General features: G+C 49.0%; 1 protein-coding gene and 1 long non-coding RNA gene across 3 annotated transcripts in view; both read right to left on the reverse strand.

Moving 5' to 3' along the window:
• The window catches only part of LOC123448508 (ATP-dependent Clp protease proteolytic subunit 6, chloroplastic), a 31,980-nt gene extending 11,264 nt beyond the window's left edge, over positions 1–20,716 (reverse strand). Inside the window, exons 1-5 of one of the 2 annotated variants that reach the window (XM_045125423.1) lie at positions 20,571–20,716; positions 20,440–20,474; positions 14,608–14,677; positions 14,255–14,459; positions 14,050–14,115 (exon numbers count right to left, since the gene is read on the reverse strand). In XM_045125423.1, the coding sequence (XP_044981358.1) occupies positions 14,050–14,115; positions 14,255–14,459; positions 14,608–14,677; positions 20,440–20,474; positions 20,571–20,629 (435 nt within the window). In that variant the 5' untranslated portion in view covers positions 20,630–20,716. The remainder of the gene's footprint in view (positions 1–14,049; positions 14,116–14,254; positions 14,460–14,607; positions 14,678–20,439; positions 20,475–20,570) is intronic. The other variant, XM_045125422.1, reaches the window with a different exon arrangement.
• Positions 1,204–2,580, reverse strand: LOC123448509. The gene is made up of 2 exons (XR_006631808.1): positions 1,536–2,580; positions 1,204–1,454 (listed from the first exon to the last, which is right to left on the reverse strand). It is a non-coding gene; the product is annotated as an uncharacterized LOC123448509 (long non-coding RNA).
• Positions 20,717–22,090: the final 1,374 nt, after the last annotated feature.

Below are 22,090 nucleotides of genomic sequence, written 5' to 3' on the forward strand. Positions count from 1 at the left end.
TCTGTTGCAGAAGATGGTGAAGTTCGGCGATGCCACCTACACCGAGGAGAGAGCTGTCGAGAAGCTTTTCCAGTGCATCCCCGGGAAGTACAAGCAGATGGCTCGCTCGATCGAGTCTTTGCGGGACCTCTCCATGATGACGATCGAGGAGGCGATAGGTCGTCTCAAGGTCGTCGACACCGACGAGCCACAGTCTCTCTCGGGGCCCATCACCACTGGCGGGAAACTACTCCTATCTCGGGAGCAGTGGGATGCCGGCCTCGGTGATAGGAAGAAGGGGGAGCCTTCTTCCATCATGGGCGGCCGCAGGCGCGGCAAGCAGCGCAAGGCGCGAAGAGGCCCCCCGGGCAAGGCACGAGGACGTGCGGAAGGTGACGCCCGCGGAGGCGCCAAGGATGGCGCCGCTGGCAAGCCCAAGCCGGCACAGGACAACAGTTGCCACAACTGTCGCCGGCTTGGCCATTGGGCCAATGAGTGTCGACAGCCACGACACGGCCAGGCTCACGTCACACAAGCAAAGGAGGAGACGGCTTTGTTCATGGCGCATGCAAGCATCGAGCTACCTTCAGCGACACCAGTCGCAAAGGCTCTCCTCCACCTCGACGAGCCAAAAGCGCACGCTCTTCTTGGCGATGGCTCCGGAAAGGACAAAACTGCGGGGTGGTGCCTCGATACCGGCGCCACCCACCACATGACCGGTTGAAGGGAATTTTTCGCCGAGCTCGACTCCGACGCACGAGGCTCCGTCAAGTTTGGGGATGCTTCCGCCGTGGAAATTAAGTGCGTTGACCCCGAAGTTCTCGCGATCAAATCACGGGCACGACGAACTCGCCGAAGCAGCAAATACTTTAGCCGCACCGGAGTACGCCGCTAGCTGCTTGTTCTCCTTGTCGTCCGACATGACCTTCCGACACCGGAAGATCAACCTTGGTCTAGATACCAATTGTTGGCACAGGCCCGACCTTGGCGACGCAACAGTCAAGTACTTTCCGACGATGCACGCTCAAGCTACCGCAGACGATTACTTTCTAGCCGGACGGGAGACTCACGTACACAAGTAGTACGTAAAGCAGCTGGATGGATTTCCTTCTGGTGAGGCAAGCATATGCACGTATACGTAGCCACTTGATGGAATAGATTCGCCGGCTGGCTATGTTGTACACGCGAACACGAACACGCCGAGATTTGGTGGCCACATGTGCGTTTCGCAATTGTTGAAAATCTTTGTATTGATCTCTCACGATGGTACAAAGATTGCAAGGGGTGGTTACATATATATACTAGCTAGCAGCTAATCCTATTACATAACATATTCGGTGACTGTCCCCTATTCCGAGGCGGCTAGGATAGGAATGACGTGTTTATCTCCAACATGATGTATCTTGCAACTTGTTGATCTTCAGTTTCGGCAAGGTTGCACCTCACTTGTAGCCTTAGAAACTCCTTCATGTCATCTGAAACGTTCATATTCCCTTGGGCTCAATTTTGGAATTGGATAAATAGGATCTGGTCATAATCAGCGGGTAAAAATCTACCTTACAAAATATTTTCATTTGCCACCAAGTTCTCACACGAGGTTCTCCTCTCAGTATGCGCTCTTCTTGAATACGGTGCCACCATTCACCGGCTCCTCCTTTCAGCTTCTATGCGACGAAAGGAACTCTACGACTTCCGGAACCTCCATGACCTCAAAGAAAGTCTCCAATTCATATAACCAATCAAGACACCCTTCAATATTAATATTTCCATTAGAAGTTGGGATCTCAACTTTCACCTTGTATGTATCATTTGCATATTTAGGGCTGGGTACTCTCTGAAATGCGTGGCTGAAATGCGCGGAGATCATGTTCTTCAAGGGCATCACCATATTCTTCACCTTCAGAAGCTTCAACATAAATTGGCCACAACACGTTGTTGTGGCGGTCTTGCTCCAAGATTACCTCTCCTTCTTTCTTGAACATCTTCTTTTGATGAATCTTCTTCATTGGCAACAGGGGGTACACCCTTTCTTATCATCTCAGCCAGCTGGTCAAATCTCCGATTAAGATCTTCACGCAGCTCTTTAATTTATTGTTCTGCAGCATCCATCCTCTTCTTCAATTGCTCCATTGCTTGTTGCAGCTTGCTCTCAAAGAGAACAGCAAAAAACATGTATGGATCAAAGGGGCTATGATGCCACCTGAAGCAGCACAAGGTTGTGGAGGAGCAACTCCACCTTGCTGCTACAAAATGTACAACACTAGAGTTGAAGGAACCACTTCAACATGATGTGCTAGATATCGCTCTAGAGGCGAGTGTAGGCCAATATGGCAGCAAGAGTTCAATCAAAAACTCCTAGAGCACAAGATCTAGTCCAAGATCTTAGATAGGAAGTACAAGTTCTATTATAGATAGTGGGCACCTAGTTTGGTTAGAAACTAGAGGTGAGGACCTCTATTTATAGGGCTTTGGGAAGCCTTCACATGGTTCTACTTATAGTAGGAACACTCTAGAAAACATTATTTAGTATTCACCATTCTACTCACAGCTACTTGTAACTAGAGAACTCTAGAAACAGTAGGTAGGGTAAAGAAAAGAAAAGAAATACTACACTAGAGTGAATGTATTTGGAAGTAGCCAAACAGATCTGGCATGTGATTTTCTTTTTCCTCAACTATTGTTCCTCATCATGATGTGATCTGGCATGGTGCTGAGACGCAATTGATTTGACAATACCTTTCAGTATTGCTTCTGCCTCCTCGATTCCACGTTGATTCTTGTGGGTAATTCTTCCATCATGAAATTTCGAGAGACTGGTGTGGAGCACCCTATGGTCACCACCATGGCTTTGGCTCCATCCGTGATGACAGGCTGCTGAAAACCAGCAGCCGGACAGAACAGCCAGCCTGACTTATTGTCGGTTGTTTGTCCAGGATGAGTACCGAGGGCACCGAGAGCGAAATGGGGAAGCCGGACTGTCTAGCCACCACACCGGACTGTCAGATCAGCTGCAGCCCAACCCAGCACCAGCCACGAAGACACGCATGCATCAGGCGTCGGACGTCTGGCTGCAATCTATATATATATATATATATATATATATATAATAGACTTTCTATACATACATGTAGGGATTGACTATTCGTCACCCTGGGTGAGGAATGGTTATTCTTCACCCCCCCCTCTATTTTCATATCAATGCACCGTAATTTTACGTTCCATCAATGTTGTCTTATTTCATACATAAAAAGAGACCGTAAGAAATATATAGTCACCATAAAAAATAATTTGTGTCACGTAAACTTACAAACACAAAAACATAGTGTAAAATATATATAAAACACCATTTTTCTGGTCTTATGACCTATATTTTTGTTTTCTTATGTCAAACTTTACGTGGTGAATCAATATAAATGTAACTATTTGCATTTCAAATGTAATTTATTTATGAAACAATCGTAAGATTACCTCGGGTGAAGAATAACTTATTATGCATCCTGGGTGATGAATAGACTTTCTACATACATGTATATATATATATATATATACTCTCATCCTTTCTAGGGTTAGCAAAGCATTTAGACTAAACATGAGAGAGTTATGCTCATCCACCCCTCCATTGGAGATCAAGACCTAAGGGAGAAGAACATTGCATGGTTCTGAAGACCTCCTAAGGGAGAAGAATCCCTTCGGATTAGCAAGTCCTCCACATCCTTTGGACTAGGGAAGATCTATCTACCTCTCAAGACCCATCTCTCCTAGAGATTTTGATGAACTACCTAGTTACTTTCTACCTTTGTGGTTGTTTGGATCTATGTGTATCTTGTGATTTGACTTGTGGACGAGAAGCATCTTGGTGTGGATCTCGTCTATTGAGTGTTCCTCTTGTGAGATTTCCCTTGTGTTCTTCCTCAGATCCACCTCCAATTCATGAAGATCGGGACAAGCTCTATGCTTGCCCTACATCATTTGGTATCATGAGCAAGGTTGCCACAATTTGGAGCCAACCTCCCCCCCCCCCCCCTCCTCCTCTTTATAGCCTAATTTTGTTTAATTCTTGCCTAATTCGAAAATCCCACACAAAAAGTAGCATCGCCCTATTTTGAGGTATTTGTTGTTTTTAGTGAGTTTTTGTTGGATTTGATCCACTGGCCGGTGTTTTCCAAGTGTTTCTAGCCCCCTTTGCATTCTCTAGCCCCAGTTTTTCTTTTTCCCCATCCAGTTTCGACTTGCAAATCTCCCTTTTCTACCCCAAAATCGAGTTTTGCAGCCTCAAATTCGCAATCTCGGATTTTTTGGGTCTTCCGGATTGTCCGACCCGTGCCGGACCAAGGGGCCGGACGAAAGGTCATAGAATTGCTTCGCCCGAGCCTTAAACCGGACTGTCCAGGATCCAAGCCAAACTGTTCGACCTCCCCAGACATTGTTGCAGGCACTTCATCATTTTGGCCATAACTTTTGATTCCAAACTCCAAATTTGGTGTTCTTGGGCTCGTTTTGAAGCTATCGACATGCTCTTGATCATCATATAGGTTTCCACATCATTTGCTTCGGACTAATTCTTGGCAAATTGGCATCTTCGCCCAGGCCATCCACCACCACGACTCAAAGCCATGCATCTTCAACGGTTTCGCCCTTGGGGGTCCTTGCCAAGCACAACTTGTACCTCTCCATCAACTACATCAACCACCAAGCTCGCCAACAACAACGATTCATCCATCCTTTTGACCTCGACACTGGAAGCAAGGCTGATCACTCTGATTTTGTCGAGGTAAACTTGTCGATGAGGTATACCATTCCATCACATGAACTTTGCCTTCCTTGCCATTACCCTTGTGAGCCATTCTATTCTTTCAATTACCTTTGACCTATTGAGACTAGCTATCCGAGTGTTGCCGGGTCTCGTGAACTTGAGCACCTTAATGATTCTTTACGAATCATATCGTGTATATATACTTGTCTTGCATATTTGGTCAAGGCTCAAAAGGAAGTGGTGAAAGGAAGAAAAGGTTAAAAAAAAAGAGGGATACAAAAAGGAAGTCACAGAAGAGCTTATAAGCAAAAGAATTGAGCAACAAAGATACTTGTGCCAAGGATACATTACCAGAGCCGTGTGGTTTAAGTTGAGTATTAGAACAGATTGCTTTGATGATGCTCTGTATGCTTCTTCTATAATCAAGCTCTTAATTGATTTGAAACATCCATTTAAACATGGATTTTCTTTTCTCTCTTGTGTGGAACGTCTGCAAAGCTTGAAATGATTTCCTCTTCAAAAAGGAAGAATGGTCCCCTTTGCATGTTCTCTCTGCTACGAAGGCTTTGCTTAATGCAGACTTGATGCTCCTCTAGAAGGAGTATCCAATGAGCTCACTTTACTCTCATCTAACAAATCTGATCGTCCCTCTAATCAACTTCAGATTGCACGTCCTAAAGCTTTTGTTGATGCAGCTTACAATCCTTCCATGGCAGGTAATATGGCAACAATTGGAGCGTTCTTAAAAAATCTTATCTCTGATCATTCTCTTTATCAAGGCGAATTCTTTGGATACAAATTCTGCTTTGCAGGCTGAAGCTTCAGGGCTTCTTTTGGCGGCTTTAGCAGCTAAAGAACTTGGATGAAGAAACATTAACTTCCTTACAGATTGCAAAACACTGGCGGTTGCAGCCAAGGCAAAGAACATTCTTTCTGAACCTGGGCACTGGAGCATCAGACCCACTCTAGCAGATTTATTTCTTGCTTCTTCAGCCTTCTTAAAGCTCTAAAGTTATCCATATCCCTAGAACTCTTAATCTAATTGCCCATTCTCTTGCTAAAAGGGCTTCCAAAAATAGAACAGCTACTAGTTTCTTCGAGAAAACGCAAAAGACTCTTTGCGTTTCGTTTCATTGAAAAGGTGGAAAGTACAATCCTCCTAAGAGGCTGGTTACACATGGGACATGAGCCCGATCAGTGTACATCCCAGGATCTGGGTAGGACAACCCGTAGTCCTTGTGCCCCAGCGAGTGCCCAACATTTGGCCTCATATCTGACGCGCGCATTGTCGAAGGCGCATCCGTTCCGGTGTTTCCAAATCATCCAGGGGACGAGCATGGCAATTGATTGCAGGGCTTTGCGCTGCACCGAGGGTGTCTGTTCCTTAGCCCTCTGCCACCAGTCAATGAGTGTACGTTCGCTGGTGGGGGCTTGTGTTGGTATGCGTGTCCAGGCCAGGATGTCGTGCCAAGTTTGCCGGGCAAACTGGCATCCAAACAGTAGATGCTGCATAGTCCCCGGGGCTTGGTCACACAGTAGGCATCGGGGATGGTGCGGTAAGCCGCGCCGAGCAAGCCGTTCCGCCGTCCAACATCAATCCTTGCCTGCCAACCAGTTGAAGAACTTGATGCGAGGCGGCGCCCAGCTCTTCCACGTGAGTTTCCATGTGGGGCAACGCATGGAGCCTTGGAACGTCGCGGCGTAGCAGGATTGTGCCGAGTATGTGCCGCTTGCTGTCCATCTCCATATCATTCGGTCTGGCTCGTGTGTGAGGGTGATGTGTTGCACGGCCTGCCAAAGCTGCAGATACTGTCCAATCTCGTGCATCCCGATGACTCCTTGGATGTCACGCGTCCATGAGTTGTCGGCCAGCCCCTCCGCACTGTTCTCGTTTTGCAGCGCCGTTTGGGTATGCAATTGTATAACGCCGGTGCAAATTTGCGCACAGACTGCCCATGTAGCCATCGGTCATCCCAAAACAGGACAGTCCGTCCATCTCCAATGACCATGTAAGTGGATGCGAAGAATAGCACTCGCTCCTCACGGGAGAATTGTAGGTCTTGCCATGCGCGGTCTCCATCAGTGCAGGCGTACCACAACCATCGGAGTCGGAGTGCCAGCCCGGCGCGCTCTAGGTCTTGGATCCCCAGGCCACCGTACTCAATCGGGCGACATACCTGGCGCCAATTGACATGGCAGTGTCTGCCATTGGTCGCGGCACGGCCGGCCCACAAAAAGCCTCTCTGAATCTTTTCCAGTTGCCTGAGAGTTTTCTTAGGGGGGGCAAATGCCAGCATTTGGTGAACCGGGATAGCATTGAGTACCGATTTGACCAATGCGAGTCTTCCGGCCTTGTTCATGAGCCATGCCTTCCATGTTGGCAGCCTCGCAGCCACCGATTCGACAAGTGGCTGGAGCTGAGCGGCCATGGGGCGTCTCAACGTCAGAGGAATGCCCAGGTAGTTGGTGGGGAGATCTGCCACTGTGCATCCCATTAGGTTGATCATCGAGGTCGCACTAGGGTCTCCATGCATGATGGTGGCCGATCTCTTTGCATAGTTAACTCGTAGGCCGCTGGCGTTGCCAAACAGGGTGAGGATGCCTTTGATGGCCTCCATGTCGTCCGATGTGGCATGGCAGAATAGCATGACTTGGTCGGCGTACAGCGAGATGGCCTGGATGTTCCGTCGTGGGTGCAACTTTCGTAGGATGCAACGGTCGTGGGCGCGGCGGACGAGGCGGCCAAGGATGTCCACGGCAAGCACGAAGAGTTGCGGTGAGACGGGGTCCCCTTGGTGTAGCCCGCATCGGTGCCATATAGGCGGCCCTGGCTCTCCATTGAGCATAATCCTGGTGCTCGAGTTGGTGAGTAAGATCGCGATCCACTCCCAAAATCGAGGCCCAAAACCGTATTGGTGGAGCACTTCAAACAAGAAGAGCCATGATAGGGAGTCGAAAGCCCACGTTAGGTCCAGTTTGAGCATGACTCGCGGGGCCGCGAGCTGGTTCAGCTGCTTCATGGATTGTCTGACGAGGACGAAGTTGTCATGGAGACTCTGCCCTGGGATGAATGCATTCTGGTTGCGGCTTACCAATTCTCCAAGTCTTGAGGCGAGACGCAGCGAGATCACATTCGCGAAGATCTTGGCCACAATGTGTATGAGGCAGATCGGCCGGTAGTCGGGAAGCTGGTAGGCGTCGGCGCGCTCCGGGAGCAGGGTCAAAAGGGCCTGATTTAGCTTGCTGAAGCCGCGGCCGCGTAGCTCGAAGAGCTGCTAGAAGGCATCCAGAAAATCCTGCCGTAGTATGTCCCAGCATGCCCGCAGGAACTCAGTTGTAAACCCGTCCAGTCCGGGTGCTTTCCGGGCTGGGAGGCGTTTGACGGCGTCGCAAATCTCCTCGTGGCTGAATGGTGTGTCGAGGCTGGTCAGGTCGCAAGGCGCAATAAGCTGCGACAAGTCCATCGAGTGGTCGCGGGGGGCGTTGGAGCCGAGCAGCTCGTCGAAGTGTGAGAAGGCTGCATGTGCCATCCCCTCCTGGTCTGTGATCACATTGCCATCCACGGTGAGGCTGAATATGTGGTTCTTTTGCCGGCGAAAAGAGAATTGCCGGTGGAAGAACGTTGTGTTGGCGTCACCGTCCTTAAGGGCAGCGATTCTTGCGCGTTGCCTCACAATGGTCCGCTCCAAGGAAGCACGCCCAAGGTAGGTGATCTTCAGTTGCTTGCGCAGCCAACCTTCAGCAGGGGAGAGGACGTGATCCTCTTGGACCTTGTCAAAGCGTGAGATCGGCTCCCTGGAGATGGCCATCTTATCTCGGACCCTTTGGATTTGGCACTCCAGCTCGTCAGTTTGCGGGTTGTGGCTTGGAGCCGTAGCATTAGCCGTCGCAAGGGGTCTGTGTCATGTACCGAGCCCCAAGCGGCGGCCACCGTGTCGTGAAACCCATCCAACCTGAGCCAATAATCCTCAAAGTGGAAGCGTCGGTACGCCGCGTGCGTGGGCGAGCGGTCAAGTAGGAGGTGGCAGTGATCCGACACGACGGAGGCAAGGCATCGCAGATGGCAGCTTCCATGTGCATCCTCCCAGTATGAGGTGCAAAGCACGCGGTCTAGGTGCACCAGGGTTGGTGAAGACTGTTCGTTCGACCACGTGAATCGTCGACCGTTGAGGTATATTTCCTTCAGGGCGAGGTCGTTGACGACGCGGCGAAATATGCCCATCATGCGGTGGTGCAAGTTTCCGCAGCTTTTATCTTCATCGCGCAGTATCAGGTTAAAGTCCCCGCATAACATCCAAGGTCCTGGGCAGTCAGTGCGTATATCGCGAAGCTCCTGTAGGAAGGCGATCTTGTCGGCATCTTCCTGAGGGCCGTATACCACAGTAAGCCACCAAGGCGTGCCGGAGGGTGTCGCAACCTTGTGAGGGCGTTTGTGGTGAACAGCGGGTCCGTGATGGTCACAGCCCGGCTCTTCCAGGCCAACAATATGCCACCCCATGGACCTTGCGCCGGGAGATACGTATAATCATCGAACTCTGAGCCTAGCGTCTCGAGGACAACAGACGAGCAGATCAACGCCATTTTTGTTTCCTATAGGCATACAATGGATACAGAGGTGGTCTCCAGCAACGATCGTATGGTTGTGCGCCGAACGCACGGTTGAGACCACGCACATTCCAGACCATAATTCTAAGGTTGTGATCCATGAACATGAGTTCGACAGAGGGTGCAACGGGTGCGGGCTATGACGCGACGGTCATTTCTGCGGCAGCCGAGGCCTGCAAGCCGGTGGGGATCTCGCGACCAACTAGGGCTGCAATGACCGAGAGCACCGGTGATGGAATTGGCGCCGCGAACAGTCCATCGTATGCCTTCATCTCGGCGCAAGTGATCCGCTGGTTAGTTCCGAGGATCCCTAGTGTGCGTAGGACCTGGATCTGCACTCTTCTTTCCACGGTGGGCGGCACCGGCATCGGTGATGTAGTCGTGGCGGAGCGGCCACGTCGAGGGGTGAAGTTGAGCAGGCGGTGCGGTCTTCTCCCTGGGATTGGCAGGACTGCCGTGATGTGTTATGTGGCAGCCGCGAGGAACTCGCCCAGAGTCCATGTCGTTGGTGCAGCGGCACGTCCGTGAGATCGACGCATCGTGAACGGCGGAGAAGCGAACCGTCCTGCAGACTCTGGGAGTGCGCCATGCGCGGGCCTCTCTGTTGTGGGCTCAGTAGAGCCCTCGACTGGCCTTGGCGTGGTGGGCTAGTGGGCAGTTGCCTCGGGTGTGGTTGGTTGGACCCTGGGCCTTTGAAAAATTGTCACGGGCGTGCATGGTTCCGGCTGTCTCGTGGGGTGTTTCACGCCAGCGGCGGAAAGCGCTTCCCCGCCCACCGCGACACGCGCGGGGGGTTCGGGCGACTGGTCAGCGGACGCGTCTGTCCCCGTCGTGGTCGCTGGCGTCGGCAAGGCACCGCTTTGACCCGACAACGCTGCAGGCCGATCCGGTGAGGCTGGCTGCGAGTCTGGAACCTCGCTCAGAGCAGCCAAGTCATGACCAAGCATCGGGCTGGACGACCCAGAGGTGGCCCCTGCGCAATCGTCCTGGCGTGCGACTTGATTCAAATCCCGATCCGCTTCTGGAGGGTTCTCCGCGAATGGCGGGTCGCCACCTGTCGCAGAGCTGGGGCCAGCGCCCGAGAACGTCGCAGCAGTGGTGATGCGGCCAACTGGCGGTGTCGTCATGGCGCTGGTACCCACTGCTTTTGCTCCAGCTTTGCACAGTTGATCCACCTGCAAAACACCTTTTCCCTTTCCATTTCTGGCATGGCGACGAGGGAGACGGGGCCCATGCAGACCTAGCCATGGTGCCATACTACATCGATCATGCAGTACGGGCGGCGGCGGCGCAGCTATGCCGACAGGGGCTGGCCAGTTGGGTGCGACGGCGACTCCATCGGCGCGGTGGGCGTGGCTGCATGAGCACCAAAGCGAGTCATCCATGGCCATGCCATCCGCCCGGCCAGCCGATGGCGCGTCAGTGCGCCGGCGTTTGCGTCCTCAGCGGCGTGCCCGCACAGGGCCGGGGCCAGGCGCGTGTTCGCGGCCGTTTCCATCCCGGTTGCTGTCGCCATCATGCCCGGGGCCATGGCGGGCGCGGAGAGGCGTCGCCCCAGTTACCATAATGCGGGCCACGACAATGGCGATTGGGTATGTGAGACTCCGGATGGCGGGCTCGTCGGAGCTCAAGCGCACCGAAACTTGCGCCGAGATGAAGGCATACGATGGCGGGGTCGTGCGTGCGCCCAGCCAGCCGGAAGGTGGCCAGGTCGGCCCTGGAGCGCGTGTTGGGGTGGAGGCGCTCAATCCAACAGCTTTCCCCGAGGATGTGCTCCGACGTGGAGAGATGCCAAGCCTGTGCGGGAATACCGCGGAGCTCCAACTCGACGTAGTACTCAAACTCGCCGGAGCCTGCGTGGGCGAGCTTGCTCCAGGGCCGCATGGAGAGTGAGAACCTCAGCGAGCTGATGAAGTGGTCTCCGTCCAGGCGGCACTTGGCGGAGTGCGAGGAGAAGAGGATCAGAAAGTCCTCTGGGTGGCAGGCGTGCACGGTGAAGTCGACGTCCTCGAGCTCGAAGGTGGAGCTGAGCACGTCGGAGACATCGACGGCGGACACACGCGGTCGGTTGCCTGTGACGGTGGCCACCATGACCCGGCCTAGTACCTCCTCAGCCTCTTCCATAGCGACGGAGTGCGCCATGATAACCCGTACGGGCTCTGTCGCGCGTGGTGCGGGGGTGGTGGACGCAGGGACGACGTGGCGGCGGGGGAGGAGCCTGGCGTTGGCCATGCCCTGCCGCGGCGGGCCCTGTGCGACCAGCGGCGGCGCGGGCCTGCCCAGCGGCTTCCCGGCGCTTGGCGCAGGAGCACGAGTCGTGGTCAGACACGAGGAAGCGGCGGCAACGGATGTCGTTGGTTCAATCCCGTGCCCGGTGGCTCTGGTCGAGGCAGCGGAAGCAAAGCCCCGCGATTTCCTCCGGAGAAGGGTTGCGACGACGCGGCAGCGGAGGGGGACTTGGTTCTCCTGTCGGGCACGGACGACGGCCGGCGGGGCAGGATGGGCCAGCGGCGCAGGGGCAGGCGGGGTCTGGGCCAGCGGCGCCGGTGCCGGCGGGGTGCGGGCGACCTCACAGTACGAGCGCGCCGAGGACTCGCTCTCCAAGTCGTACCAGCGGTCACCAGAGGACAAGCGGTCGCCGGAAGGGTCACTCAGTGCTCGACGGGGTCGGCCGCGGGGGGAGCCATGGCGTTGGGGTTAGGGTGTGGGGGGAGGGGGTGGAGGGGCGCCGGCGAGTCGTCGACGGCGGTGGGCTTACCGGCTGGGGCTAGGGGGAGCTAGGAGCGGAACCATTCTCAGATATCAGTCATACAACCATATTGACATACCGAACAGCTACTAATTGTGTTTATCTTTGCAGCAAAGGATCAAGATTTATCCCCTAAGGGGAGGCTGTTATCTGTATACTGTTTGGGATGTTAATAAAATGTGCTAGCCCTCCCTGGAGGACTACAGTTTGACTTAAGAAAGGAAGTTGGTTGCTAAGAGCCTGTTTGGGACTGTTCTGCTCCTTAAAATTCAACTCTGCTCCAGAAAAGACAAGTCAAACGGGGTAGCTCCACGATATGTTACTCCGCAAGAAAATAGAATCTGGTGTACAACTTCAAAGTTTTTATGAAGCTCCTGAGAGGGTGCTCCAAAAAACTCTAGAAGCTGGAGTTGGAGGGGAATTACCCACCACTGCCACCAGTAAGTGGATACCCCTTCATTTCTTTCCCCTCAACCAATCAAATAGATTCTTTCCATCAAATTTTATATTCTTGAAGCTGGAGCTAGATGGAAGCCAAACATTCTCTTGATAGTGCTATAGCTTCTGTATGAAACTGCTCCAAAGTGAATTTGATAAGTGAAGCTGATTTTCTAGCAGCTGCTAGTACAAGCAAAAAAAGCAAATTGACTACTAGCTGTCTAGGTGCATACACTATCTTACTCACTAAGAAAGCTACAAGCCTACAACTGACCTTTAGCTAAGTAACACAAGGACTACAGCTAAGCTAACATGTTGAAAGCAACCTAGAGTAAGTGACTAGGTGGAGCGCCACATCCCTAGGTATTGTTGTTAACCGTGCACATGGTGTCATAAGTGGAATGTACTCCCTCCGTCCGGAATTACTTGTCGGAGAAATAGATGTATCTAGACGTATTTTACTTCTAGATAGATCTATTTTTATACATTTCTGCGACAAGTAATTCCTGACGCAGGGAGTATTCTTTAGCAACAAATTTAGGATTTCCTAAGAAGAATCCAATTACACTAAAGTTTTTCATTATTGTGACATCTTATATTATGAAATGTCTACCGTGAGCATTCAAATCAGCACAAGCAAAAAAATCTTAGTATCAGATATGTGAACTGGAGACTATTTCACAAAGCCACATAAAACGTGCATCACTCTGTTAGTTTTGTAGGAAATAGGAAAGACTAACAGTAGACATTGACCACATATAATGCGAGTCCCTGTCTGGAGTACACGGGTTTTCCTGTTTTACGGTACGTTCACACTTAATCATTTTACAACATTATCTTTCCGACTATCCCATGAAACATCCTATGACACCACCAGAATCACAAATCTAAGGGCCTGAGACGCAGCAAAAGAAAAATCCAATTATATGGCATAAGAAGAGGCTAAGAAAAGTAAAAGAGGGCAAAAGAAGCAATGGTGAAGCTCCATGTGTGATGTATGTACAAGACATATATACTTCGCCTAGTCAGCCCAAAAAACGGTTTTTAAGGCTAAACCAGATTTGGGAACTGAGGCATGTGGCAAGCAGAACCATACCAAAGCCCACTTGGAGCCGACCAGCAGAGGAATTGCTCAGGTCTATGTACCAATTTAAGATTACAACTCTGGTAAACAATACCATGGACATAAGAGCAGCTTTTGCATAACATTATTATTTTCTTTTAATATTACGAATAACCTCACTAGCTCGTTTTATATGTAAGCTCACTGGCCAAGGAGGTCTATACACGACCGACACAAAATTGTTTGGTGCTGCGTGTGCAACGATTCTAGTGCCAACAACATAAATCTTAAATCACATGGAAGAATTCTTGTGACGGATGAACAAGAACCATAATATATAATGGAACTAGAAATATTAAGAATGTAGCATGAATTCTAGTGGTGAATTACATTGATTATAGATGATGTACCCAGGAAATGCAATCGTAAACTGCTAAGATGGAGTGATTATAGATAACGTACCCAGGACATGCAATCGTAAATTGCTAAGATGGAATAGAGACTTCCGCCAGGGCAGTTAAGATAGATCTGGTATAGCAGAAAAACACATTGGGTAATTCAACAAATCAAGCGGCCAGACACACACACACACACACACACACACAATAAGACAAATGTTACGTCATAAAATTAATTTTGAACCTCCAATAAAAAGATGTATACTAACCAGAACATCACCCTCTTCATCTATAGCAGAAAGTGAGACAAGCTGTGATATTACACGTTGTGCCACTTGCGAGTTAACATATTGACCAATGAAGATTATACGGTTTCCCAGGAGTACGGTTGCCAGATCCAGAGAGCCACCAGGAGTCATGATAGCAGGCATTAAAGGTGGATTTTCATTCTCTGATGCCACGATTGTATTTTTCCTATAGAATAGATAATCGTTTACAATGTTATGGGTGCATTTCAGTGCACAAACTATTGACTGGAAAAATAAATAATCAGGTACATAACCTATATTGACAATAGACAATGATAAGAAGATAGCAAACACGGTAGTTTAAAATGTATCACCTCAGATAAGATTGACCGTGTATCCTCTCATCCAACCGTGCAGAAACACCTGATGTTAAAACTTGCATTCCTATATGTACAATTTGAGTGAGACAGAAACTCGATATGTTGGCAATAATACCATGAAGAGAAAAAACATGGACTGCCGAAAAAATGTGTGAAAGAATGTGCAGCAGACTATATTCTCCGTTCTTCTTACGGTTTGGGTTACAGAATGGTGAGAGTGGCAGGAGACGATACCAGGAGCTAAGGTTAGAGCACAAGGGATAACTAAGGAGACAATCACACACCTTGCTCTGGCATGGCTTGCCCCCTAGCATTGTGCCACATTGTGCAAGGCTATGAGTACAGCATATTTTGGCTATGGATAATCTTATTGCTTGAACAAACTAATTTTTTTTTGCTTATGATTTTTAGAGTTATATTCATTGTGGCCTTTGGCCTTTTGCATTTTGCCTTTGGCCTCCACCTGTACATGTATATGTTATGGTTTTAGCCTTCTGATAATACTAAATTTCATATTCATTACATGTTATCAGAGCTCTCGGTGCCCAGTTGCTCATGTGACTCCTACCGCACCGCCTCTTGCCGCAGATGCTTCTGAAGCTGATAGGGCTGCAGCCAGGGTTATTGCTGATGATGCCACAACTGCTTATGACCAACAAGTCTTTGATTATTCGAATGCTCTTTCTGTTTATCGTGATGATCTGACTGCTTAGTACTTACACTCATTGGTGTGATGGTGATGCTCGTGCTGAGCCTGTCCTCACTTCTAGTGTTCTACCCCAATTTGCTTATGAGTTTATGGGCCTCAATACTATCTTTGAGATGTGGACTCATCTTCGCCAGCGCTATCAGCCCTCTGGTGATGCTCTATACTTGTTTGTGGTTCGTCACGAGCATGCTCTTCAGCAGGGAGACTCCACTATTGATGACTTTTACACTCAGAGTTCTGCTATCTGGTGCCAACTTGACTCCTTTCAAACTGTTGTTTGTGGCACTTGCCCGTGTTGCCAGACTGTGAGGTCAGACTTGGAGTTTCAACGCGTCTATGGCTTCGTGGGGAGTTTGAGCCTCGACGTGCTCAGTTGTTTGCTCGTGGCCATGTTCCTATTTCTAAGGTGCTTTCTGAGCTTCGCGCTGAGGAGACTCGCCTTCGTGGTGCTGGTCTGCTTTAGGTTCCCTCTGTGCTCACTGCTCAGCCACTGCTCCACCGGTGTTCTCTCACTCCAGTGCTCCGCCACTACTGCCTACTCCCTCTGGTGGTGAGGGTCGTTCTCGTGAGGGCCGCTCTTTTCCTCGTATTCATTGTGGTTATTGCAACAGGGATGGTCACCTCGAGTCTGAGTGCTTCAAGAAGAAACATGACATGCGTAAAAGGCAGCGCGATTCTTCTTCTGGGACTCATGCCTCTTCCTCTACGTCGTCTACTGTCTCCTTGACTGAGCAGGACATTGCGAAGCTTAAGCGTCTACTTGCTGCTTCAGGTTCTTCGACGGGTACTGCAGGCTCTGTGAGTGGTGCTTCTAGTACTGAGCGGCCACCGTCTACACAGTCAGGTACATCCCCATGGGTTATGGATTCTGGAGCTTCATTTGATGTCTTTCGATTCTTCAGGCTTGTCCTCTCTTCGATCTCTCGATTTTCCTACTAATGTTCTTACTGTTGATGGTACTCCCCTTCCTGTTTCTAGTCGAGGCACTCTTTCCACTTCTTCATTTTATGCTCCAGATGTTTCTCATGTTCCTCACCTTACCATGAACCTATTTTCCATGGGCCAGCCTACTGATTCTGGTTGTCGTGTTATTCTTGACGTTGATTCTTGCACTATCTAGGATCGTCACACAAAGGCTCTGGTTGGGGTTGGCCCTCGTTGTTGTGATTCTTGCACTATCCAGGATCGTCCCACGAAGGCTCTGGTTGGGGTTGGCCTTCGCTGTTGTGATTCTCAAGGGCTTTGGGAGTTAGACTGGCTTCATGTTCCTTTCGCTGCCACACTCGCCAGTCCATCTGTCTTCGTTGATTCAGCTGCCAGCTCTTTCCAGCAGTGGCATCATTGACTTGGTCACCTTTGTGGTTCTGGACTATCGTCTTTAGTTAGTCATGGTCTTCTAGGGCTTGTCTTAGGAGATGTCTACTTAGAATGTAAGGGTTGTAGGCTTGGTAAACAGGTTCAATTACCTTATGCTACTAGTGAGTCAGTGTCTCAGCGCCCTTTTGATTTAGTACATTCCGATGTATGGGCTCCAACTCCCTTCGCTTCCAAAGGGGCTCATCAATACTATGTTATTTTTATAGATGATTTCTGTCAATATACTTGGCTCTGCTTTATGTCTTATCGTAGTGAGGTCCTCTCCATTTATAAGTGTTTTGCTACCATGGTCCACACTCGGTTCTCTACACATTCGTGTGTTTCATGCTGATTTTGCAGGCGAGTATATCCACAAATGTTGCGTGGTTTTCTTGCTGAGTAGGGTACTATTGTTCACTTCTCTTGTCCTGGTGCTCACGCTCAAAATGGCGTTGCTGAGTGCAAACATTCAACGCCTTCTTGAGACATATCATGCAATGATGATTGCCGCCTCTCTTCCGCCTCATTTTCGGGTTGAGGCTATCTCCACTGCCACATATCTCATAAATATTCAGCCCTCGTCTACTCTGGAGGGTGGTATTCCTCTAGAGTGTCTTCCAGATTGTTTTCCTGATTATTCAGCCCTTCGGTTGTTTGGTTGTGTTTGCTATGTTCTCCTCCACCCCCTCCAGAACGCACCAAACTAACCGCTCAGTCTGTCGAGTGTGTTTTTCTAGACTATAATGATGAGCATAAGGGTCATCGCTGCTAGGATCCAGTCGGTCGTCGAATGCGTATTTTTGAGGATGTGACTTTTAGTGAGTCTCATCACCCGCGACCATCCTCCTCAACCTTTTCAATAGAGGATATCCAGTTTCTCACGTTTCCTGATACACCTCCCTTTGTACCTTGTATTCCTGCTCCTCCTTCCCGTCCCATTATAGCTGATGTGACCGTCTTCTCCCATGGTTTCTTCTCCTCCCTTATTGCATGACTCTCCACCTTCATCACCATGTTTTCCCCATCTTGATCACCTCCGGTGGTTCCTTCTCGTCCTACTTTTCATTTTCGTTATACCCGTCGTCCACGTGTTGTGGATAAATCTACTGATGTGCCATCTACTTCTAGTGTGTCGTCCTCCTCATCCCAGCCGACTTATGGTCTTCAGACTCGGCCTTGCCCTCCTCACGGCCACTATTCTCCTAGTCGATATGGTCATTCGGCTGTACTTGAGCCTACCTCTTATTGTGATGATGTCGTTCATCCTAAATGGCAGCTTGCGATGGCAGAGGAGCTTATTGCACTTGAGCGCACTAGCACTTGGGATCTGGCTCCTCTTCCTCCCGTGTTCGTCCCATCATTTGCAAATGGGTCTACAAGATTAAGACTCGCTCTGATGGTTCTCTTGAGCGTTATAAAGCTCGTCTTGTGGCTCGTGGCTTTCAGCAGGAGCATGGTCGTGATTACGATGAGACTTTTGCTCATGTGGCCCATATGATCACTACCCGCACACTTCTCGTTGTGGCCTCTGTTCACCGTTCGACTGTGTCTCAGCTTGATGTTAAGAATGCCTTTCTTAATGGTGAGTTGTGTGAGGAGGTTTATATGAAGCCACCACCTAGGTATTCAGTTCTTGATTGCATGGTTTGTCGTCTTCGTCGGTCTCTCTATAGTCTTAAGAAAGCCGCCCGCGCTTGGTTTGAGCGTTTTACCTCTGTGGTCATTGCAGATGGTTTTTTGCCCAGTGCTCATGATCTAGCGTTGTTTATCCACCTTTCTGCTCGTGGTTGACTCTTCTTCTTCTATATGTTGATTACATGATCATCACTGGAGATGATTCTGAATACATTGCTTTTGTCAAGGCCCGTCTCAGTGAGCAGTTCCTTATGTCTTATCTTGGTCCTCTTCATTACTTTATTGGGATTGAGGTTTCTTCCATCTCTGGTGGCTTTTTTATTTCCCAAGAAAAGTATATCCAAGATCTTCTTGATCATGCGACTCTTAGTGATGAGCGCACTGTTGAGACTCCTATGGAGCTCAATGTTCACCTTCACGCTTCTGATGGTGAGCCCTTGTCTGGTCCGACGCGTTATCATCATCTTGTTGGGAGTCTTGTCTATCTTGTTGTCACTCGTCCGAATATCTCCTCCTATCATGTCCATATTCTGAGTCAATTTGTTTCTGCTCCCTCTCCAATTCACTATAGTCACCTTCTTCGTGTTCTACGGTATCTTTGTGGAACGATCTCTCATCGTCTCTTTTTCCCCGTTCAGCTCATTACAGCTCCAGGCCTATTCGGATGCTACGTGGGCTAGTGATCCTTCGGATCGCCGTTCACTTTCTACTTATTGTGTTTTTCTTGGTGGTTCTCTCATTGCCTGGAAGACGAAGAGATAGACTGCATTTTCCCGTTCGAATGCAGAGGACGAATTGCGAGCTATGGCTCTTCTGACGGCATACGTGACTTGGTTAAGTTACGACGGTTACCGGAGGATTTTGGTATTTCCGTTACTACACCTACCAACCTCTTGTCAGACAGGACAGGTGATATCAGTTTTGCGCGGGACCCCGTGAAGCATGATCTTACCAAGCATATTGATGTTGATGCTTTTTTTGTGTGCACTGTTGTGCAGGATCGTGTTATTGCTATTCAGTATATGCCTTCCAAGTTACAGCTTGCAGACATCTTCATGAAGGCTCAGACTAGAGCGCAACATGGATTTCACCTCTCCAAACTCAATGTTGTGGATCCACCATGAGTTTGAGGGGAGGTGTTAAGAGTTATACTCATTGTGGCCTTTGACCTTTTGCATTCTGGCCTTTGGCCTCCATCTGTACATGTATATATTATGGATTTAGCCTTCTGATAATACTAAGTTGCATATTCATAACAATGATAACGCCAACTCCAATAAACTCTCGAAATATGATTTCCTCAGATAAGAAATGAACAAATCTGAGGCCTAGGATCCAACCACTTTTGACAGGTCTTTCTCCAAATTACCAAGCACTGGTCAGCATCTCAGCTTCAGCAACCTAGACCACAGAAGTTGGTTGCTTGCCAGCTTATACTGTTTTAGTGCAGAGGTTGCAAACCCAGCTCCAAAACGAATGATAACTTCAATATTCCCACGTTATTCATCAGTTGTCACGTTAAAGACTGACTTCCTCTTCAAACCATCTTGATTTGTGCTAATACAATGCAGTGTCTAACATATACTTAATGCAGATAAATCTGAAAGTTTTGTTCGAACTGCAACAGGGCCGTAAACCAACTTCAACATTAGATCAGATTGATGAAACATTCACTAGTGCGACGGAAGATATAGCTTTTGCTACATATGCTTTCATCCATGCACCTCTGTTGATGCATTCTGAAATGTTAGACACGGATAATATGCGCATGACTGTTCAACAGAAAATACTAAATGATTGCACAGTGTATACAGCTGGATTGCATAATTTGTTCATCAATTTATGGTATGCAATGCGTGGCTTATAAGAAGTAAACATCCTGGAATCACATCAGCCTGCCACCAGTAGTACTCTCTCACACTCGACAGCAATCACAAGACGTTCTAATCATTAGTCCACAATCTCCGACACCTTACTAAACCCGTATCAAAGCAGAGCATCCAGTTCCAAATATTGGTCCCCTACACGACTCAAATATTTCGTTGCTCCACCCAATTCATAGAAGAGAAAAGTAATTCTACATAACGGAAAAACAAAAAAAAAAAAAGGTATAGAAAGAAGCTCACCTCGGAGGCCCGGAGATGCACTGCTTCCATTCCCCCTAAACAAAGGAGAGTAGGTAAAGGATGAGCAGAAAACGAGCAGTTGGTGATTACAAGAGCGGAGAGACGTGGGGAGGTAGACTGAGAATATTCACCTGTGCGAGAATAGGCAGGAGGGAGAGGCGCGGATAGCGAGGGCCGTAGAGATGGCCATGGGCGCCACTCGAGGCTAAGGCCGGAGGTGCCTGAGCGTGGTAGCGAACGAAGGACTAGCGAGGGTGAGATGAGGTTAGGGCAACTCCAGTGCGTTTTCTTAGGGCGATGCTCTGCCCTGCGCCGGTTCGATCGGTCGTATCGGCACCGTCCGTTGCTGTATGGCGGATGACACGTGGGATCCACAGAGAACAGTGACGGTATTGCATGGTATGCTACTGCACAGTATCTTAACCACACCGTCCGATCTCCGATGCATGTTCCATCCATATCAGCCCCTCCTTCGTCACAAACCAACATGTGATTGGATGGTTAGAGAAATAGTGTTATCACCAGCCTACTAGAGTTTAAATTCTAATTATTGCATTATTTCTTAGATTATTTATTATAGAATTTCCGGCGATACGCTTTCAGTAGGAGGAGACATTTCCGTCAACGACGAGACGCCTACGGTGACTTCGTAAATCTCAAGATGATATGTCGGCTTAATCTCTCGGAGGTGCTCATAGGGGTAAGGTATGTGCGTGTACGTTCATAGAGGTGAGTGTATGCACGTGTATATGAGCGTTTGCGTGTGTACTATGTTCAAAAAAACCGCTTCATCACTCCTTAGTTATCTCCAATAATAACCCATAAAAATTTCGCCTTTTGTCGACAAACAGGAAGAAAGAGTTCGCGGACACGGAGAAAGGACGACAACATCCAACCATAGTTGCATATATTTTGACAACAACTCGAATTAATCATAAGAAATTCATGCAAACACGACCAGATTTTATGCAAACGTGACGTATTTCGTACAAATAATACGGATTTCATTACAGTTCGAACATTTTGAAAAAAAATAGTGCCAGAAGGATGCTTGGGGCGAGTTTTATAGTCGAGCCCCTCATCGATTAGCCGGTCGCATATGAGGAGAATATGTACTGAACTAGTTTGTTTCAACGTCACACAGCGAAAAAAGTTATGCAACACAAATGACTGTAACGGAACCGTAAAGAGTAGTCTTTGTTTCCAATAAAGTCGTGACGTATAACCGTACAATTTAAACTGCCGAAGCAAGAGTTACAAACATTTTATTTATCAAAAAATAAAATTTGTTTATTAAAAATAAACTTTATAGAGGAAAGGTTTACACAAGGCCTTTATGAGTGGTTTGAAGTCCCTGTTGTACCCTCATGCATGTCTACGCCTTTGCTCTCAAGGGGGCGTGCTTCATTAGAGGAGATAGTGATCGACGAGCGGACCTTTGAGAGAGGGTCTTGACAGGTCGCCGTAATATGTTAGCTTGATGCTCGGTAGGTCCTAGATGGTACCTGGTATTGCTCGAAGACGTGTTTGACCATATCTCGGTCAAGCCGGACACTTGGTCCTTGGATAGTCAGTCCCCACACCTACACATGGTATTTTGAGCGCGAAGTTGTGCCTCTAAGACACGTACTTTGCGGCTAGCGAGGCCATG

This window comes from Hordeum vulgare, chromosome 4H (assembly GCF_904849725.1).
Source record: "Hordeum vulgare subsp. vulgare chromosome 4H, MorexV3_pseudomolecules_assembly, whole genome shotgun sequence".
Taxonomy (NCBI): Eukaryota; Viridiplantae; Streptophyta; class Magnoliopsida; order Poales; family Poaceae; genus Hordeum; species Hordeum vulgare.